Genomic DNA, 20,661 nt, shown 5'->3' with positions numbered 1-20,661 from the left:
GTCACGACTGACTCCTGGAGGTTCTTACACCACCCTTGAGACAGCCCTGAAGACCGCTGCTGCAGAGCCCAAAGCATTTCCATCCTGTGATGTCAAAGCAAGTTTTGACAATGCTCAGAAAATCGGTAAGACATGGTCCTTGGTCCCACAACAAAAGTTGCCGACAAGTGTGGTCACAGTGCACACACAGATCCCTTTGAATTCGTTTCATCAATTTGGGGTCAGGTTAAAACCTTCACGGTGGCTTTTTACAAAGATCACCGATACGGTGGTGAAAAATTCAACGTGCAACATCGACACGTTCTTACAGTTTCGCGATGAATTTCTCGGAAAGCGACTGGCTGTAACAAGAAAATGCGAGCAGCTGACTGTGGGCGTGGCTACAAAGAGAGATTGGGCATCGTCTGTTCGCTTTTGCGTTGCGTGTAACTACGAAAACGAGAAAGGTCTTAGAAAATGTCGTGTCTGTGATAATTCAACATTAGAAACACGGGAATTCGAAATCTCAGTTCCTGCTTGGAGAAGATGACCAGGATCTCAATCCTGATTTCAAACTTGATGGTCACAGTGATTCAGAGAGTGATACCGACGAAGAGAGTATGGAGCCGGACGACGAACATCTTACCGTAAACCCCCTAGAGACAAACGTGATAATTCAACAGGGTGAAGGTGATATTGCACGTCTCGTTGTTGGAGATCCGGACCTACTCAATCCGAATGGCTACGAAAACGTCATTCATATCTTGCGAAATCTTGGCATGCGTGCAGGTATTTTTCTTACTCAAACCAATATAGTGTTTTATTCGTTAGGCTGCTTGGTTGAAAGACAGCTTCATCATTCCTTGTTCCAATGTCACTCCATACAAGCAGTTTTTTCTTTTAAACATTTGCGACCTTGAGAACGCGTATCCGTTTCACTGAGTTATGTTGGAAATGGTGTGCATTACTCAAGATACTTTAAGGCATACGAGCGAATATTTGGTATTGTCCAAAGAGAGAATTGGGCGTTTCCTTTACGGCCAGGCCAATTTCATACCTATTGAGGTTGGTAACAGAGACAATCACTACAAATCCATCTCCTTGTAAATATTTTTAAATGAATGTGTCTTTCCGTTTTAAAGGTATTTCCAATTACGGTGCTGGTGAAAGAGAATGGCTTTTTCTTGAAGTCGACGCCGCCGTCTTCACCATCGTAGTGGAGATAATTCACAACACCTTTAAGTGTATGGAGTGTAACAAGAGCTATTATGGAGAAGCACACTATAAGGTCTAATGAAGATATCGATAGGAAAAGTTACTTGAAGTGAAGGAGTTTGATTGAAAGTAAGGATAAGGAAATATTCCAAACTTGTGTGCATAGGCCTTAATCTAGACGAAATTTGCGGCGTGCACGTAGACTTCTTTTCCACAATACTCAGCTACTTGTGCAAAGAGAAAATTAAAGAATAAACAGTAAAGCCTTCCCTACTTTTAATTTTAGGACCACGGCTGTGTCATACCAGGCGAGTTGATCATGGAGTTTGATTTGATTGTCCCCATTTCAGGTAAGAAACATGGTTCCAACAACTTAAACCTTTCTTTCCCCACTTTGCACAGATCCTCCAATGGTATGCAGGTCAATACTTAATTAGCAAGAGAAGCCCCAAGCAAAACCCCTCTAGCACGATGTAAAACTTATGCATTTCTGAATTAACTCTGCATCCTTTATATTGAAGGTCTTCTCCATATCGAAATGAACGCAGTGAAATCGTTCGTGGAATGGAACTGGGACATTTTCCTAAACAAGATTGCTTATGACTTGGGCTTCGAAAGTACATCAGCACAAAAACTGGTGAGTAAAAATGTTGCTTTTCATTCATGAAAAACTGGTTAACATGCTCTAATCGTCATGACTGACAGCAATAAATAAAGGATGCCTATTACTTGCATGGTTCAAAAGACAGAATCTACAGATTCTTCAGAAATGAGAGGTAAATCTTGTCCTTAATCCTTGGACTATGGGAAAACATCAAAGCAATGTCCTACAATCACGGACAAAATACTTGGCACAAAAGGGAAATTCACCGGGGTGTTTTGAAACCACAATCGATTTTTAAGTGCTCTAAAGTAGGTTCGAAGGGTAGAGTTTTAACTCTGAGTTTTAACGCTAGACTTAAGACTTAGGACCTTAGGATCTGAGGATCCAAAAGTTCAAAAATGGTCCAGTAGGGCTTGAAATATAGCCTAGAAACCAATAAATCCCTCCCAGATCGAAATAATCGATGAAATCAAGTTGAGGGCCTAAAATTGACATTCTCGCTCGAACTTCAATTTTCGAAAAATGGTAAATTAGCCAAAAGTGCAAATATATTATGGTACGGATTGTATACCATGTTCATGGATCACCTAAGATAGTTCATATTTTCTTAATTTCCAGATGGAGAAATGTGAATGTCATCACAAAGCATGGCGTTTCTGTGAGCTTGTGTTGTTTGCTATGACGGACAAGTTATTGGCCACTTATGTCTCAGATAAAGCTGACACGGAACCGAAAACAGTTCATGGGTTCTGGAACTGGCAGCGGCTAAGGGAAAACCAAGGAAAACTTTCTTCTAATTTTGTTTACGCGTCGGAGATGATCTTGAACGACCTCATGGCGGTATTTGCCTTTTGAGTTTCAGTACGCAAAAACAATTACCAAGGTAAGTTTTTATTTGTACTTCTGTTATTGCGACTCTGAAAAGCATAGATTGAGGTTGGTTTTGCACCAACAGTCTAAGAATAACTAGTTAGAATTATTTCCATGTCTAGCGTTTGGCATTTTTTATGAAACTGCATTATAAAACTATGATACAGGCTTACTTTTGGGTATCTAATAGCCGGGGGGCGGGGGGGGGCCGCTAATCAAATTTTCGAAAATTTTCCACCCAGGACATTTTTATTCCAACACACCTGCTTATTAAATTTTGAGATTTTTTCCAATAACCCCCTGCTTATTCCAACCCCCTCCCGGCTATTAGGTACCCGAGAGTAGCACAATTGAAACCAAACCTAAACTTTATTTTCATTAAACCAGGCATGATGGCGTCTCTGAAACGACTTTCTGGTTTGTTTATTGGACGGAATCACCCGAAATATCAAATGGTTAGTTGTTTCAGCTACTGTAGAGCATGTATTTCTTACAATTACATTGATTTCCTTCTCTTGTTTGTACCCATGTAGCCCACGTATCCTAAACGTTGCATTTTTGAGAACCATCACAGTCATGCTGTAAGAAAAATACTGTAAGTGTTGATGTGAAACGCTAGAAAGGATTCCGGCTTGTGAAACTATGTCAGTGTTAAATTTCTCCTTTTAGGTCTATGCATACTTTCTGAAGCTCGACGAAACAATGCCTGAAGAGCTTAGAAAATCCTACATGAAGCACATGGCGTCGTCAACGGTTGGTGCTCTTGATAATTGTCAAGGAGGTAAGGAGTTCTTGATTACGATAGCAAAAATAGTCAAAATAGTCTTTTTCTTTGCGGTAAAATATTAACAATAAAATGTACTCAAATATATATTTAGAAATATATCTGTATATTACGATGAAGCAATAAAATCTGTGGCATTTTAGAAAAAATATTAAAAGCTTCGTCGATTGAAATAAAATATAATATCACACAATATTTGTGGTAAAGAAAGGTAAATAATTTAAACATTCCAGAGATATGCCTCAGATTCGAACTATTTATTGTAGGGGATGCACTGTTAGAGGAAGTCAACAAACGGATAAAGTCGTGGCTTCCAACAAATCAGCAATGGATAAAGAGTGTTAGACTAGTGAACAAGTTATTATTTTTATTATTATTATTATTATTATTATCATTTATTAGGTTCAATTTCACACAAAATTATTCTTCCCCCTAAACATAAATATCAAAATAAAAAGCACTAAAGAATAAATAGTATTAATAAATATAAATATTTTTACAAATTTTTCTGGATAAAATTTTATTAAAACTGGACCACTAGATAGACATGGAATGGAATTGGATAACTAAGACACAAAGGCTGAATGCAGATTGTATCGAAATAGGGACTAGCAAAAGGATAGTGGATAATAGTAGTGGAAATATTTAGTAAGTAATAAAGTAAAAATAGATCTTCATAAATTTATAATTTTATTGTTGTGTTGCACGAGTATGTGCCCTAGATTTAAAAAACAATTTTGATTCTTTAATAAATTCTTTCAGGTCTTTGATTTCCCTGATATTTTTCGGGAGTTCGTTAAAAATTTGAGCTTGGTTCTGAAATGTCTTAGATAAGCCAAAATCAATTTTAATACCATCATCCTACGAGCGAAGCTTCCGAGGCTGAGTTACTTTCACCAAAGAAAGATATGAAGGCCATTTTTTATCATTAAGGGCCTTGTAAACAAGTTTGGAAACATTAAAATCAATAAGCTCTTTTATTGGTAACCATTGCAGATCGACAACATCTTTCAGTGTGGCATATCGGTTTAGGACATATCCTGCAGCAATGTTCTGTATACGTTGCAGACGATTTAATAAGTAATCGGGGATCTGTCCGAATACGACTATGGAGTACGCTATTTTCGATAGCACTATAGCTTCAGCGAGTGATTTCCGAACTTTAAATGGTGTGAAACATTGGAAATTACGAAGAGCTCGAATGGTACCATGACTGGATTTTATAATTTGGTTGATATGGTCGGACCAGGATAGACTTTTATCAAAATGAAGACCAAGAAGCTTGACGACATCTTTTTGTTCAATTGATTTTTTTGAACAAGAAATAAGATACGAGTAGTCACTACATAATTTGTGATATGACGCTAGACGTTTGGTTGAAAAGATGATGTATTGCAGTTTATCAGCATTGAACAAGAGATTATGATCAGCTGACCAGGTGGAGAGTGATTCGATATCAGTCTCGATTTCCCGGATGCATTGAAGTATATCACGAATTTTTGAGTGACGATAAAGCGTTGTGTCATCAGCATATTGGATACTGAGAGAGGAGATTTGGTCAGATAATTCGGTAACATATAGGTTAAATAAAACTGGACCCAAAATACTGCCTTGAGGGACACCAAAGTGAATGGGTTGAACGGGTGATCTTTTATCGTTCACTTGCACAAATTGCTGACGGTTTGTGAGATAGCTTATAATGATTTGCAATGATATGGAACTAAAGTTTAACTTTTTAAGTTTATCAATGAGGGTAAAATGGTCGATCGTATCGAATGCCTTGGAGTAGTCGATAAGAATAGATAGTGTAATTTCACTTTTATTCATAGCTTTGATTATATCATCACGTAGTAATTGTTCATGTCGGAAGGTTCGTGGTTTATTTTAGTGTTCTGCTTGGTTAGAATTCGGTCAATTGTTCTCCAGACTATCGATGGATTTTTCGAAGATAGAGCTTTCCGAAGAAATTCGTTTTTTAAGCTCTTTACAGTTTTTTTGTATGCTTTAAGAATCTCTTTATAGCGTGCATGATGATCATTGTTAACGTTTTTGTTCGCACGTGCATCTTCGGCCTGGTTATCCGTACTCTTTTCAATGGGGCGTGTGATTCGATACAGTCATATACAAGTTTATTGAGAATCGATATCTGATCATTGGGGTCGTCGAAGCTAAATACAAGGGATAACGGAAGTTGTTGAAAGTCGGATTTAGATTTTAGTCGAAGTTAGATTCAGTAAGTTATTTGCCATGAGAGGGGGTGGGAAGACGGGACAAAATACTGATGCACTGTATTAAACAAGACAAACCAAGAGAATATACATTTGTAAAAAGTTTGATTAAAGAATTTGTGTATTGAGGCTGGGGCAAATGAAAACGAGGACTTCCCACAAAAGAACAAGATTACTATTAACCATAACCAAATTGAACGAACACAATGAAAGAGAAAAAACGTATTTTCTAGCAAGATTTTTTCTTTGCCTCTTTCTTATGTTTGGGGCAGAGAAACTTCAAATCAGCAATTTCATCTGCATTTTCAACATGTAGCTTAGCACACCCTATGTGTATCCAATAGTGGCACTCGTGCTCGCCGTCGACACCATCACAACCAATTAAATTGTTGTCAAGATCTTCCTTTGTTCTATGCCTCTCATTACCTTTGTATACAACCTTACACTTTTCACACCTACTCTTTTTTAATTTCTGACAGTTAGTGACCGTCTTAGCCTTCTTTCCAGGCGCGTTCGAAATCAGGGGCAGTGATTTTGCCGGATCTGAGGTTTCCAAGACAGCAACTCGTTTTCTACTTGACCGTCGCGTGGCAGTTTTAGTGATACATTTGGTTTTCCAGCTGCTACGGGCCTTGTTAAGGTAGTGGTATTGTCGCGTGTGAATAAAGTCGGATAAAGTCGTGGCTTCCAACAAATCAGCAATGGATAAAGAGTGTTAGACTAGTGAACAAGTTATTATTTTTATTATTATTATTATTATTATTATCATTTATTAGGTTCAATTTCACACAAAATTATTCTTCCCCCTAAACATAAATATCAAAATAAAAAGCACTAAAGAATAAATAGTATTAATAAATATAAATATTTTTACAAATTTTTCTGGATAAAATTTTATTAAAACTGGACCACTAGATAGACATGGAATGGAATTGGATAACTAAGACACAAAGGCTGAATGCAGATTGTATCGAAATAGGGACTAGCAAAAGGATAGTGGATAATAGTAGTGGAAATATTTAGTAAGTAATAAAGTAAAAATAGATCTTCATAAATTTATAATTTTATTGTTGTGTTGCACGAGTATGTGCCCTAGATTTAAAAAACAATTTTGATTCTTTAATAAATTCTTTCAGGTCTTTGATTTCCCTGATATTTTTCGGGAGTTCGTTAAAAATTTGAGCTTGGTTCTGAAATGTCTTAGATAAGCCAAAATCAATTTTAATACCATCATCCTGCGAGCGAAGCTTCCGAGGCTGAGTTACTTTCACCAAAGAAAGATATGAAGGCCATTTTTTATCATTAAGGGCCTTGTAAACAAGTTTGGAAACATTAAAATCAATAAGCTCTTTTATTGGTAACCATTGCAGATCGACAACATCTTTCAGTGTGGCATATCGGTTTAGGACATATCCTGCAGCAATGTTCTGTATACGTTGCAGACGATTTAATAAGTAATCGGGGATCTGTCCGAATACGACTATGGAGTACGCTATTTTCGATAGCACTATAGCTTCAGCGAGTGATTTCCGAACTTTAAATGGTGTGAAACATTGGAAATTACGAAGAGCTCGAATGGTACCATGACTGGATTTTATAATTTGGTTGATATGGTCGGACCAGGATAGACTTTTATCAAAATGAAGACCAAGAAGCTTGACGACATCTTTTTGTTCAATTGATTTTTTTGAACAAGAAATAAGATACGAGTAGTCACTACATAATTTGTGATATGACGCTAGACGTTTGGTTGAAAAGATGATGTATTGCAGTTTATCAGCATTGAACAAGAGATTATGATCAGCTGACCAGGTGGAGAGTGATTCGATATCAGTCTCGATTTCCCGGATGCATTGAAGTATATCACGAATTTTTGAGTGACGATAAAGCGTTGTGTCATCAGCATATTGGATACTGAGAGAGGAGATTTGGTCAGATAATTCGGTAACATATAGGTTAAATAAAACTGGACCCAAAATACTGCCTTGAGGGACACCAAAGTGAATGGGTTGAACGGGTGATCTTTTATCGTTCACTTGCACAAATTGCTGACGGTTTGTGAGATAGCTTATAATGATTTGCAATGATATGGAACTAAAGTTTAACTTTTTAAGTTTATCAATGAGGGTAAAATGGTCGATCGTATCGAATGCCTTGGAGTAGTCGATAAGAATAGATAGTGTAATTTCACTTTTATTCATAGCTTTGATTATATCATCACGTAGTAATTGTTCATGTCGGAAGGTTCGTGGTTTATTTTAGTGTTCTGCTTGGTTAGAATTCGGTCAATTGTTCTCCAGACTATCGATGGATTTTTCGAAGATAGAGCTTTCCGAAGAAATTCGTTTTTTAAGCTCTTTACAGTTTTTTTGTATGCTTTAAGAATCTCTTTATAGCGTGCATGATGATCATTGTTAACGTTTTTGTTCGCACGTGCATCTTCGGCCTGGTTATCCGTACTCTTTTCAATGGGGCGTGTGATTCGATACAGTCATATACAAGTTTATTGAGAATCGATATCTGATCATTGGGGTCGTCGAAGCTAAATACAAGGGATAACGGAAGTTGTTGAAAGTCGGATTTAGATTTTAGTCGAAGTTAGATTCAGTAAGTTATTTGCCATGAGAGGGGGTGGGAAGACGGGACAAAATACTGATGCACTGTATTAAACAAGACAAACCAAGAGAATATACATTTGTAAAAAGTTTGATTAAAGAATTTGTGTATTGAGGCTGGGGCAAATGAAAACGAGGACTTCCCACAAAAGAACAAGATTACTATTAACCATAACCAAATTGAACGAACACAATGAAAGAGAAAAAACGTATTTTCTAGCAAGATTTTTTCTTTGCCTCTTTCTTATGTTTGGGGCAGAGAAACTTCAAATCAGCAATTTCATCTGCATTTTCAACATGTAGCTTAGCACACCCTATGTGTATCCAATAGTGGCACTCGTGCTCGCCGTCGACACCATCACAACCAATTAAATTGTTGTCAAGATCTTCCTTTGTTCTATGCCTCTCATTACCTTTGTATACAACCTTACACTTTTCACACCTACTCTTTTTTAATTTCTGACAGTTAGTGACCGTCTTAGCCTTCTTTCCAGGCGCGTTCGAAATCAGGGGCAGTGATTTTGCCGGATCTGAGGTTTCCAAGACAGCAACTCGTTTTCTACTTGACCGTCGCGTGGCAGTTTTAGTGATACATTTGGTTTTCCAGCTGCTACGGGCCTTGTTAAGGTAGTGGTATTGTCGCGTGTGACGAGCTGCTGTAATGGGGTGGATTTCTGTGGTCGGGCAGGTTTTTGTGATGTGGCGGGAATCTCCGGAGGGACGCGTTTAACCGGACTGTGATGAGGCGGTAGACCAACAAATGCTACCTGAACCAAAAATGAGAGCATTAAATGTGCTAATAATGTCAATACTAATACTGTAATACACCTCATTGCTGTTATTGTAATAGCAAAACGCTCGATAGTCTTTCCAAATAACTGTTATATATAGTAAAAACATACCAGTTGTTGTTCAACATCAAGCTCCAAATCAGCCAAGTCAGTCTGAGTTGAAATAACACACGTCTACAGGCGAAAACGAGAAAATAGAGGTGAATTACTATATATTAATCAGCTTCCCGAATTCCCTCGCACTTATAGAAATGAAATTATCAAAAAAATCTATAATTGGAATGTTTCCTTACCGTTGCAGGTAAAATCTCCCCGTATTTCTTCATCTTGCCATCCGCAGCGCGCACTCTCCATTCGAACTCGAACCCAAGGTTGTTTTGAAGTTTAATCATCTAAAAGAAATAATTGTTTGTTTCAGCTGCAGAAGAAATTGAAGGACAGTCTGGGTCTAAGTGACGTTCCAAAAGTAACGAGGAAAAAGATACCCTACCTCCACATTGCTTATGCACGCTCAACACTTCGCATTGCAAAATATCTACAAGGCGGTAAGTGAAAAAAGCTTCCTACTCAAATTTATCACATACACTCCTTTTTTATATACCTAAGCATAACGTTTATAACATATTCAAATGGCTCAAATTCGGTATAAAATATGCATAATACCAAACACACCTCTGAGTTGAATAATACAAAAAAAAATCGTGCACCTTTTCTAAAACGCTGATCTTTTTAGGGTTACTTTTAATGCTGTTTGAGCTTTCTTAGACCAAAGATTATTGCATGCGGCGCCAAATTGCAAAGAAAACTTTCATTCTTCGAGCCAAATAGTAGTCCCGACTGAAAAATTCGAATTTTTCCATGAACCCGATAAAGATCAATAAATCAAAGTCAGAGCATACGAATAAGCATAAATTAAGACTGAACATGAGATTTTCCTAAGCATATTGGGCCTCGATCCAAGTTTCCCATAGGCTTAGAAAACCGTGTACACCGTTTTCTGACAGACTGTACGGACTCATCAGCTTATTGCTGGGAATAATGATGTTTTGCCTGATATCTAAAATCTAATATGATATCTAATATCAGAAAGGACAGAAATACACTGCACGGAGTAAATATAGGAAATATTTCACTCATAGGTTCACAATCTCATACATCACTGGACGGTAAAACAAAACTCAACGAAGGCTTGGTATGTTACCCAAATACCGTCGCTAAACTGCGATGTTCTAAAATCACAGCTATTTTAAACAACGAAGAAGAGAAAGTAAAAGTGTTACGTAAGTATGACTGTAGTAAGCTGCAGCGTGGAAGTACAATCAAGCTCATCAATTTTTGCACTTTTTAAAAATTTAAATTATTTGTGAAGTAATCCCCCTCCCCTTGGCTACAAAGCTGAAATTTCGCTGTTTTTTCCACTGAAATCGACTCTGACAGCTTTGTAGACAAGGGGGAGGGTTTTGCACATTCTCCAGGCAGGACTAATTAAGAAACTGCAAAAATATTATGAGCAGTATTGTAAGTGAGTCCAATCTTTTCTTTATAAAAACAGTTAATTTCTGAAGTTTACTAATGAGGAGCCAATAACCCCGTTCTTCTTTTTAGGGAGTCAGCGTTCCATTAGGGGTCAGCCAAATAGGAAAATTTCATTTCTTCTGCCCCCAACATTGAAATTTAGTCAAATTAGTTCCATGGGGTCGTAAAATTCAAAAGATTTTCCAATTTTTCCTCCTTTTTAGTCCCGGTAAAAGTCCGAGGGTCGAAAATCGGGCGGCACCTTCCGCCATCCTGTCAAACCTAGTACCTCCTACTGGTTGTGAACCAAAAAGAATATCACAGACAATAAGTAGTTTCCAGCTACAATGTTACTAAGGAGTTGGTATTTCTACCAATTATAGAGAGCTGAAAACGAAAATAAGCGCCGAGCTGCCAAACGCAAAGCAACACCTTGTACAGGAATATATCAATAAAGTGAACAAAAGTGGTCGAGTGAAATTGGCTTATGTAAAGTTTTACAAGAAGCTGTTTAATATTCCAGATGTCGACTAAAAAGTACGAGCCCGCTGCCACATGATGTTCATCTCATCCTGATAGTGCTTATTATCAAACAGCTGTTTTCTTCTTTTGATAGGACCCTTATTGGAAGCTGAAAGAAATTTTGTTTTAATATAGTTTTTTAAGTGATTACAATTCAACGAGGATTAGTAAGTTCCTGGAAGAACACTCAGTAGCTAAGTTTAAATCGTTTTAAATCATTAAATCATTTTAGTTTCAATAGTTTTGTATATACTGTAGATTTGTTTTCTTATATCTTATCATTTTATAACATATTTTAAAAATAACATGGCTGATGCGGCATAATGCCAGGCAAACAGTCCACAGTTGAAGTTTTTCTACCCTGACCCTGAAATCGTTAAGGGAAGTGATTCAAAAGTTCTTATAATAAAAATAATGTACCGATCGGGACATGGAGAAATTTGGCAAATTTGGCTAATATTTCACAAAACTGCTAAATGATGATCTTGTCGAGATTTCCAAATACATGAAATCCCAACCAAATTTAAGTATGCCATAATTTCCAGGAAAATTCGAACTCAGTTGTCAAAATTTCCGTTCCTCCTACTTTCTATAGTCCGTCAAATGAAGTCGACACCAAATACACGTATTTCCTATTAGCGGATTCATGTAAAAAAGTCACGAAAAACGTCGAGAAAGTCTCTGATTGGCTGAAATATTGCATATACAAGCATATTTTTTAAAATGTCCAGAGTATGAGGTAATCTTTGCATGCCTCCGCCAATCAAAAGTTTGTTTACTCGACGTTTTTTCGTGACTTTTGCATGAATCTGCTAATAGGAAATAGGTGTATTATCTTAGGCGTACAAACTTTTGCGAGCAGAAACCTTTCGTGGGCGATGTCAAAAAATCCCGAAAAACTTACGACATTTGATTCAGCGATTGAGACAAAAAAACTTTTTCGCGAGCATAAGCTTTCGCGAATCAAGACGTAAAAATGAAAATTGCCACATGAAAAATGGCTTAAAGGAACAAACACTTCCTTTTGCGAAAAGGGCCAAAAGTTTCTGTTCGCGAAAGTTTATACCCCTACAGTTATTTCCCTGGCGAAATCGAACGTATGAAAACATACCTTTGCGATTACGAGGCAATCACAAATGAAAAAGGTCGATTGATTTCAAGAATATTTTGCACTAATCCACTTTTTTTTTTGGGTAGGTATTTTCCTTTCTTTGGGTACTTTTTTCTCTTTACCGGTCCAGGGTTCAGGGCAATTTTGTTCAGTCACCTTTGTGAAGTTTTTTTAAAATTATGTATACGAGAGAGAGGATATGCCAATAACTGCAGCCCCACTGGGAAATCAAATTTGATCTCATCCCCACTCGAAATCCATCCCAACCCAAATGTGTTTTTTTACGCTTGAAACAATTTAATTTTTTTCCCCATTGAGATTTCCATGGAAATATTTGTCTTCGCTGTGGTAAAAAGTTCCACCGGGGCTGTGAGACAGGGGTATTATGATACATCAAAACGGCTTAAAATTCTTGAATATGTCGTACCATTATCACAAAAGGTTAAAAATTCGTACCATATTCATTTGCCATTTTTTGTAGCAGAACTTTCTTCTTGCAAACACGATAAACGATGAGATAACGAAAGTGACTTAAGACAATCGTTTCCCACATTTTGAACATTTTTTGTAATTATTAAACACCTAAATGTCTGGAGAAAAAAACCATAAATCATTTCATTCGCTCGCACCTTTTAAAAGCATTGTGAAAAGATAGGCCTATCCACACTATACCTACTGCATCAGCAACTTTTTGACGTTACATTTGTCGTTATGTTTGCCGACAGTTTGATTTTGGCTAAATTAGTTTTTATTAATTACTACATGCATGCGGCACGCGTATATGATTACACATTCCAATCGAAAAATCACTCATCCACATCCCTTTCTCGCATGCGTCAGCTGAGCGTTCAAGTCTTTCTGAGTATTTCTGTCGCTGCTGTAGAAATAAACAAAGCAGAATATCGTGAATTATAAATAAAAGTGCAAAGAATAAAACATACAAAAGTTGTGTTTTTTTATTTCCTTTTCGATAAAGTGGTTTAAAATTTGTTTCTATGTTTGGGATTTTGCACAAACCACCGTAACTATGGGCGAGTATTTCGTTGCTAAGATGTCTGCTTGAAATCGAAACTGAAACTGCTGAAAATCGGCCCGCACTCGAAATCCCGTAATCTTGATATACGAGTTTAAGTCTATACTGATGGGTAATTCCTTTGTTAATTTGCTATTTTCTATTGTTCTTTATGACGTAAAGACACTTCACAAATCGATGTACTTGTACTAACTGCCAATTACCTTTCACCATCAACCTTACTCTCAGGTCTCTAATAAACGTACAGGTACGTTATTATTTGGCTGATTTTTTGGCTGATTTTGAACTACCTATCTACGACGAGAACAATCATGAGCAAGCTTTAACATTTGGGATTTATTCTACCCCTCAAAGTAATGCAATCTAACCCATACAGTGAAGTTATGTACACTGAAGAAAATACAAACTAGCAACGAACCATGACGACCTGTAACAAAAATCCAATATACATTGTTAAAGAAAGGTGAACATTAAAAACATAGACGGTTGTCTTTATCAAGTTCTTGTCACTGTAGAAAAAATAAAATAAAAATATAACAAAAGTACAGAGAATAAATGACAATAGCAATGTACAAGACAGACAAAGCTGATAAGCTGAAGACCAAAGTCTGAGATCAGGTGCGGTACCTTGAGTAAGCATCTCCTGCCACTCTAGAGTCCGCTGTCAGCTTAACAAAAAGAAAGAAATTAAAACATAGGTACTAAGTCTGGTCGTTAAGCAGAAAAGGAAATGTTAAAAAGTCGGCCTAGAACCCGGTTCGGCGTCCCGCTCCCGAGCGGCCGCCTCAAAGAGAAGGGGAAGATGAAATGACAAGAAAAGCTAGAAAATAAAAATTAAACATAAAGACTTATAAACAATAAAAAAGGTAAACGTCCAATATTTTTTTGTAATTTTATTTGTAAATAAGGAAAACTCCTGACAGCAGATTCGTACAGGGAAAAAAAATAATGCCTCAATTGATGAATATTTAAAAAAAAAAATTAAAAAAAGAAATTTAATACAAAAATAAAGAAATAGTAAAAAATGAAATCTAGTATGGTGGCCCAAGAAGGCCAGTCTAGTTTTTAAAACTAAAAATGATTATTTATTTCTCAATTGCAAAAAAAAAGTCAAAAAATGTCTATTTTGATTTTCATTTTTAAAGTGCTGTCCTTCATGGTCCATTTAAATTTCGGTTTAGTAAAAAATTGTCTACTTTGATTTTCATTTTTAAATTGCTGTCCTTCATGGTCCATCGCGTGGCCCATGAAGGACACTGAAATTTCGGCTGCCGTAATCTTATATTGTTTTGATTTTGTTTCCAAATTTTCAAAATGGTAACTTATAAAGCGTGCCACAGATATCATATCAACACACTAGATCGAATTTTTCCTTACGGGAATACACGTTTTTTTTTTATAAGAACAAACTTTATAAGAACATAAGGCTTCGAGGCCCAAAAAATTAAGAACATTCTAAGAACATACTGAGGCTTTGGAGACTTAAAAACATGCAACTTCTTAAAAAATTACATCAAGATTGCTCAAAAAATGCTGAAAATAAGAACATTTTAAGAACATTTTTAGGCTTCAAATCCAAAAAACTAAGAACATCCGAAGGCTTTGAAAATTTTTGACGTTCTTATAAAAAAAAAAACGTGTAATATAACATAGGTCTAATCCAGTTATTTATTTATCTATATATTAATAGCGGTGCTTTGTGTGTCTGTGTGTCACCACTTTCGTTTTCGCTTTGTTTTAAAATTGTGACTTTTAGTCTCTTGCTCCACAAATTTGTCCTATTGGATTCGCGCCATTTGCAAAAGATCGGATAGAGCTTGGTTTAGACTTTATTCAGCCTTTGTTTTGAAATTTAAGGCCCATCTACATTTAGTAATTTTAATTTCTGTCCAGACTTGCCTTTTTCTCTGTTATTTTGTTTTAAATGTTTTCGAATGTATTTTAACGATCGTATTTATTGATGACATCCGAATTGATTTCAAAACAAAACAATTTCATTTCATAGAAAAGAATATTTCAAAAGTAAATCAAAACATAAAAATTAAAAAGTTTGTGGACAACAACAGCATTCAAAGGGCGATATAAAGCATGAGAAAAAATTAGTTCACTTCTTTCTTCTTATAAAAATATTCAAGTCGTCGTTACTGTTAAAAAGTGTGTACGTCATTTTTTATGTTTAAATTCGAAAAGTTATGACAAGGGTTTGAAAAAGCAACTTAGAACTGTCCAATTTTTTTTCGATCTGATAAAAACAAAGAGTTGCACTATTCTTCGTGACCTTCCCACTTTTTCCTGAAAAATTGTCATTTAAACTGGACGGCATATTTAACGCGAGCGAAGCGAGAAAAATGACTACCTGCAGAGTCAGAGTTGTTTCAAACGACACTGGTACAGTAAACGATGCTCTTTCTGATAAATTTTGACTTAAACAAAAAATTGTGTCACAGGGGGACAGTACACGATCCAAATATGGTTAATTAAAAGATAAGACACCCGGGGAAGGTTAGAGTTAAACGTTGTAGAGATTTCTTTTTTTTGTTTGATCGCTTTTTTAAGCCAGCTTCAACATCCAAAGGACTTTTAGTGCGTTCAGCTACAGCTTAACCGGCGTGCGACGCCGGGTACCGGCTAGTATTTTATATTTACATAGAGATCAATTAAACGTGCTTATTTTTTCATGAGAGTGGAGTTGGTCATGTTTGTCAGTTTGTGGTTTCAGATTTACAATCTGTCTCTGCCTATCTTCATTTTCTTTGGACTTTGATTGCGTTTATTTAAACACAAAAGGCTACTAGGCAAGGATAGGCAGAAAGCACACAGATATGTCTACATGGTATTTTCAGTTCTTGACGGAATAAACACTGTGAAAACGGCACAGACAAAATATGTACAGGAATATAAACTAGGAAAATAAAACAAATGATTACAGGAGCACAGTATCGTAAATAATGACACTATACAAACATATAGGTATATATATAAAATCAATAGGCCAGCAAATGGCAAATACATAGTATAGACCGTAAAGGAAACGGTTCACATAAAGAAAATCTAAGAAAAATATAAAAATATTCGGTGACCTAACCATTAAATAAAATTGAACCTAGGAAAGCTTCCACCAAGATGCTGGGGAGGGAGGCGGAGCAAAAAAACAGCAGTCTGCACTGAAGAACTGAAGAACTGAAAAAGGCCCATGTGGAAAATCTGTGGCCTTATAAGGGGAATGAAAGTGAGGCTAAATCAAGAGTCCGGATTAGGACCAAAACAAACCAATTGCATCTAAACCCTGATATACAAAAACATATATCAGACACTTAAACACAAAAGGCTACTAGGCAAGGATAGGCAGAAAGCACACAGATATGTCTACATGGTATTTTCAGTTCTTGACGGAATAAACACTGTGAAAACGGCACAGACAAAATATGTACAGGAATATAAACTAGGAAAATAAAACAAATGTCCAAATCCAATGTGTGTATTAGTTATTAGGTAAAGAAGAAATATATGAAGAAATAGAATGCTGGGCATGCAAACGCTGCGACAAGGGCATATGTAGATAAAGATACATTGCATCAGACTTCCAGTCACCCATAACTGCAATGGAGTCAAGAGGCACACCAGCCTCCAAAGCAAAGGTAGCCCCACCACGTCTGAATGAGTGTGACCCATATTGACGGTGTGAGAGCCCAGAACGTGAGAGGTGCGCTTGAAGAATGTGCATGAAATCCCGGTAAACAAAAACACGGTTAGCCCCAAGGTAGGAATCTCTCCAACAAAAAGCTTGATCACATGGGAGGGCCCCAGGGGTAAGGGAGAAGGCACGTGAAACTGCGGAAACAGGACAGAGGTGAGACGAAGGCATCGCCACCAGTGGTATAGTAACAGTGCGTTGACCAAACTGGATAGTCTTGCTCCATCTCACCCTGATGTGGATCTCAGAACCCAAAAAAGTAAAATCATCCCTGGTGAGAAAAGTGTCTGGGGAAAAACCCTTCTGGGAAACGGGTAAAAGGTGACTCTTCCGAAAAAGCCCAAAAAAGGAAACCAAACATAGAGCCCAAAAAGAAGCTTGCTTACTATCCCGCAGGTTGAGCTGGGAGTGAATGAAAGAAAGAATCTCAACCGTGATGGGAAGCTTGGGGACGGGAGGGACACCCTTGGAGCACTTGATACCCTTCAACACAGAGGACAGGAAAGAATTATCAAGAAGAGGGTTGGGGAACCCCATCTCACGATGCAAGAGGCCAACAATGTTCAAATATATACAAACAGACTGAGGTAACAGGAAACGGGCTAGATACGCAGCATACATGCAGAGGTGCACACACTTAGCAGGAGCTGGCGGTAGATCAAGCATATTGCAAAACTGAAGATAAACCTTGCGGTGAGTACGGTAGGCCTTGCGGGTATTGGTAGCATAGGTGGCTTCACGATAGAACTGCACATCCGCCAGCAGCGAAGACGCAAACTCTAAAAAGCAGAGTGAAGACGTGAGCCTGAGCCATGCAAGCCAAGAAGAAAACAGAAACAGTTCACAGACATGTGCCAGACAACATTATCAGCGGAAGCAGATTGGCCAAAACTACGGAGGCTTATTTCTGCCAAAAGAGTGTTGCAGTTAGCCTTGCTAATTCAAGCAGATATCAAGGTTGCAAAGTTATCTAATCAAAACTATATGATGCATAAAATGTTGACTTGATATGTAGTCGAAATTTATAAGTTCAAAATAAATTATCAAGACATGTTACAAGTTAATATCGAGGAACTTTTATTTTCATAATTATGGAAAAATCTGACGCTATCAGTATGCCACTTAAATAGTCACTCAAAACTTTTTCAATATCTGAACGATGTGATGGCGATGTAACTACATGTCGAATATTTCAAAATTTTCGGTTTTTGCCAACATATACCTTTTGTGGCAATTATCTCGACTTTTTTCATTTTTGTCTAGATAAATGTCGAGTTATGATAAAGCATTGCAGGCAAATAAGTAGGTGTTAGTTATCTCGACTTTTTTCATTTTTGTCGAGATAAATGTCCAGTTGTGATAAAGCATTGCAGCAATCCTGGCCATAATATTTGAGACAAAAGGGAAATTCCCACGAAATCTTATAGCCACAAGTATTTTGGAAGCGCTCTAAATTAGGTTAGACGAATAGAGTTTTAACTCTGAGTTTTAACATTAGACTTAAGACTTAGGACCTTAGAATGGGCTCTTCCAGAAAAAATCCGTTCATGGGGGGTGGAGGATGAATTGTCCAGGGGTATTGAAAAAATACCAAAAAATTGCAATGTCCAGGGGGTAAATTCTAATGTCCAGGGGTTATTTTTTGTGTCCATGGGGTTGATTTGATGTTTGTCCAGGGGTATAACCCGTGTCCAGGGGGTTAAAAATCAAAATGTCCAGGGGTAACTCATGAAAAAAATAATATATCCTCCACCCCCTGTGAACGATTTTTTTCTGGAAGAGCCCAATCTGAGGATTCAAAAGTCCCAGAATAGTCCAACAGGGCTCAGAATATAGCCTGGAAGTCAATTAACCCCACCCAAATCGAAATACTCGAATAAATTTATCAATTAGCCCAAAAACAACTTTCTCGCCCGAATTCTAAATTTTGAAAAACGAGGAAATAAGCTAAATTCTCAATATATTTTGGCCAGGATTGAGGCAAATAAGTAAGTGGCAGTTATCTCGACTTTTTTCATTTTTGTCGAGATAAATGTCCATTTGTGATAAAGCATTGCAGGCAAATAAGTAGGTGGCAGTTATCTCGACTTTTTTCATTTTTGTCGAGATAAATGTCGAGTTATGATAAAGCATTGCAGGCAAATAAGTAGGTGGCAGTTATCTCGACTTTTTTCATTTTTGTCTAGATAAATGTCCAGTTGTGATAAAGCATTGCAGGCAAATAAGAAGGTGACAGTTATCTCGACTTTTTTCATTTTTGTCGAGATACATGTCGAGTTATGATAAAGCATTGCAGGCAAATAAGTAGGTGGCAGTTATCTCGACTTTTTTCATTTTTGTCTAGATAAATGTCCAGTTGTGATAAAGCATTGTAGGCAAATAAGTAGGTGACAGTTATCTCGACTTTTTGTCGAGATAAATGTCGAAAACTGGAATGTCGGAACTGTTTATAAATGGCCGGTAATAGCCGTGAAGTGCAGAAACAGAAAATATCAACGATTTTTTTGCAATACACTATGCACAGATCTTTAGACCATAAACTATTTTTGTTATCCAATTTCTCAAAAAGAACTCATTGTTAGAAAACTGTAAGATAAAATATTAACAAAACTTTTGTTGCCATGAAAGCCAAGAAGGCTGAAAAATGGGAGAACAATTTAAAATGTATAAGATGTTATAAGATTTTTAACTCTTGAATTATATTTTTCACTTTTTTAGGATTAAAGAAAAATAGAAAACTTTTCTCATTATAAAAAATTGGCAAAAACAGAGGACAAAACTGAAATGTGCATGCCCCCCCCGCCCTGAGTATGCTAATGAAAATAACGACGAGTTAAAATAAATTCTTTCCACAATAAAAATGTAAAAGCATAGTATATATGGTAAAAGTAAAGCAAAACGTCTTTTTAATAAAATGAGGTAATGATATTAAGTTTAACACACGATGCCCTAAGGTATGTCTTTCTTCCCAACTTTCTGTGTAATAATATTTGTCGTCAAATATCAAAATTTATAAAAACGTTGAAGTTGAGAAGAAAAGTATACCTCAGAGCCGTCGTATCAACATTGGAAACAAAATATCAACTCTTTTAGCCTTTTGCAGTGTAAATAAATAATGTGTACTGTAATGTGTAATAAATAAAAAAATGATAAAACACTTTTTCAATCAAAACATCATCTAACCTGCGAAGGTTGACCAAACAAAAGAAACTAAATGTCAACATTGTCTTAGAACAAAACCAATCAATCCATGAGATCAATCGTGCATTTCCCATACTTCACTGTTACCATTTTCAATGTCTCCCATCAAGACATTAAATTGCTTAATATTTTCGATTTGTCGCGGTACATAAAAGACTTTGATCTAAATTTTAATGTCTTTTCCTGATTGACGAAGTTTACACAGACGGAGCCATTTCCAATTGAACTAGAGCCTGTGCAGAATTGGACAAGAAGACATAATTTAGCAATATCACATGATCTCACATACCGTTCAAAATAAGATTGAATTCTTTCTTCTGTTGGATGTTTAACATCGAATCGAAAATACTCAAGTGTATTTTCAACTGTTGGTTTGGATGTTGCATAGAAAGCATCCATGTCATCAGGGGATTCAAAGCTCCATACGTTCTTGAGTGATCGCTGTATACTCTTTAAAATGAAAAACGGTTTCTGTACGAATTCGCATTTTGCAGCCTTC

At 36.7% G+C, this 20,661-nt stretch overlaps 1 protein-coding gene and 1 long non-coding RNA gene across 2 annotated transcripts; one reads left to right on the top strand and one right to left on the bottom strand.

The window, feature by feature from the left end:
• Window positions 1-2,421: 2,421 nt before the first annotated feature.
• Window positions 2,422-3,417, top strand: LOC136817542 (uncharacterized). Its single transcript, XR_010848114.1, has 3 exons — window positions 2,422-2,681; window positions 3,056-3,123; window positions 3,338-3,417. It is a non-coding gene; the product is annotated as an uncharacterized lncRNA (long non-coding RNA).
• A 4,710-nt stretch (window positions 3,418-8,127) lies between these two features.
• LOC136817664 (uncharacterized) lies at window positions 8,128-9,595 on the bottom strand. The gene is made up of 3 exons (XM_067073989.1): window positions 9,380-9,595; window positions 9,198-9,260; window positions 8,128-9,062 (listed from the first exon to the last, which is right to left on the bottom strand). The coding sequence occupies exons 1-3, from the start codon at window positions 9,476-9,478 to the stop codon at window positions 8,802-8,804; spliced, it is 423 nt and encodes a 140-aa protein (XP_066930090.1). The 5' UTR covers window positions 9,479-9,595; the 3' UTR covers window positions 8,128-8,801.
• Between the last annotated feature and the right edge of the window lie 11,066 nt (window positions 9,596-20,661).

This window comes from Clytia hemisphaerica, unplaced genomic scaffold (genome assembly GCF_902728285.1).
Source record: "Clytia hemisphaerica strain Z4C2 unplaced genomic scaffold, Clytia hemisphaerica genome assembly, whole genome shotgun sequence".
NCBI lineage: Eukaryota > Metazoa > Cnidaria > Hydrozoa > Leptothecata > Clytiidae > Clytia > Clytia hemisphaerica.
This window is presented reverse-complemented; position numbering and strand designations above follow the sequence as displayed.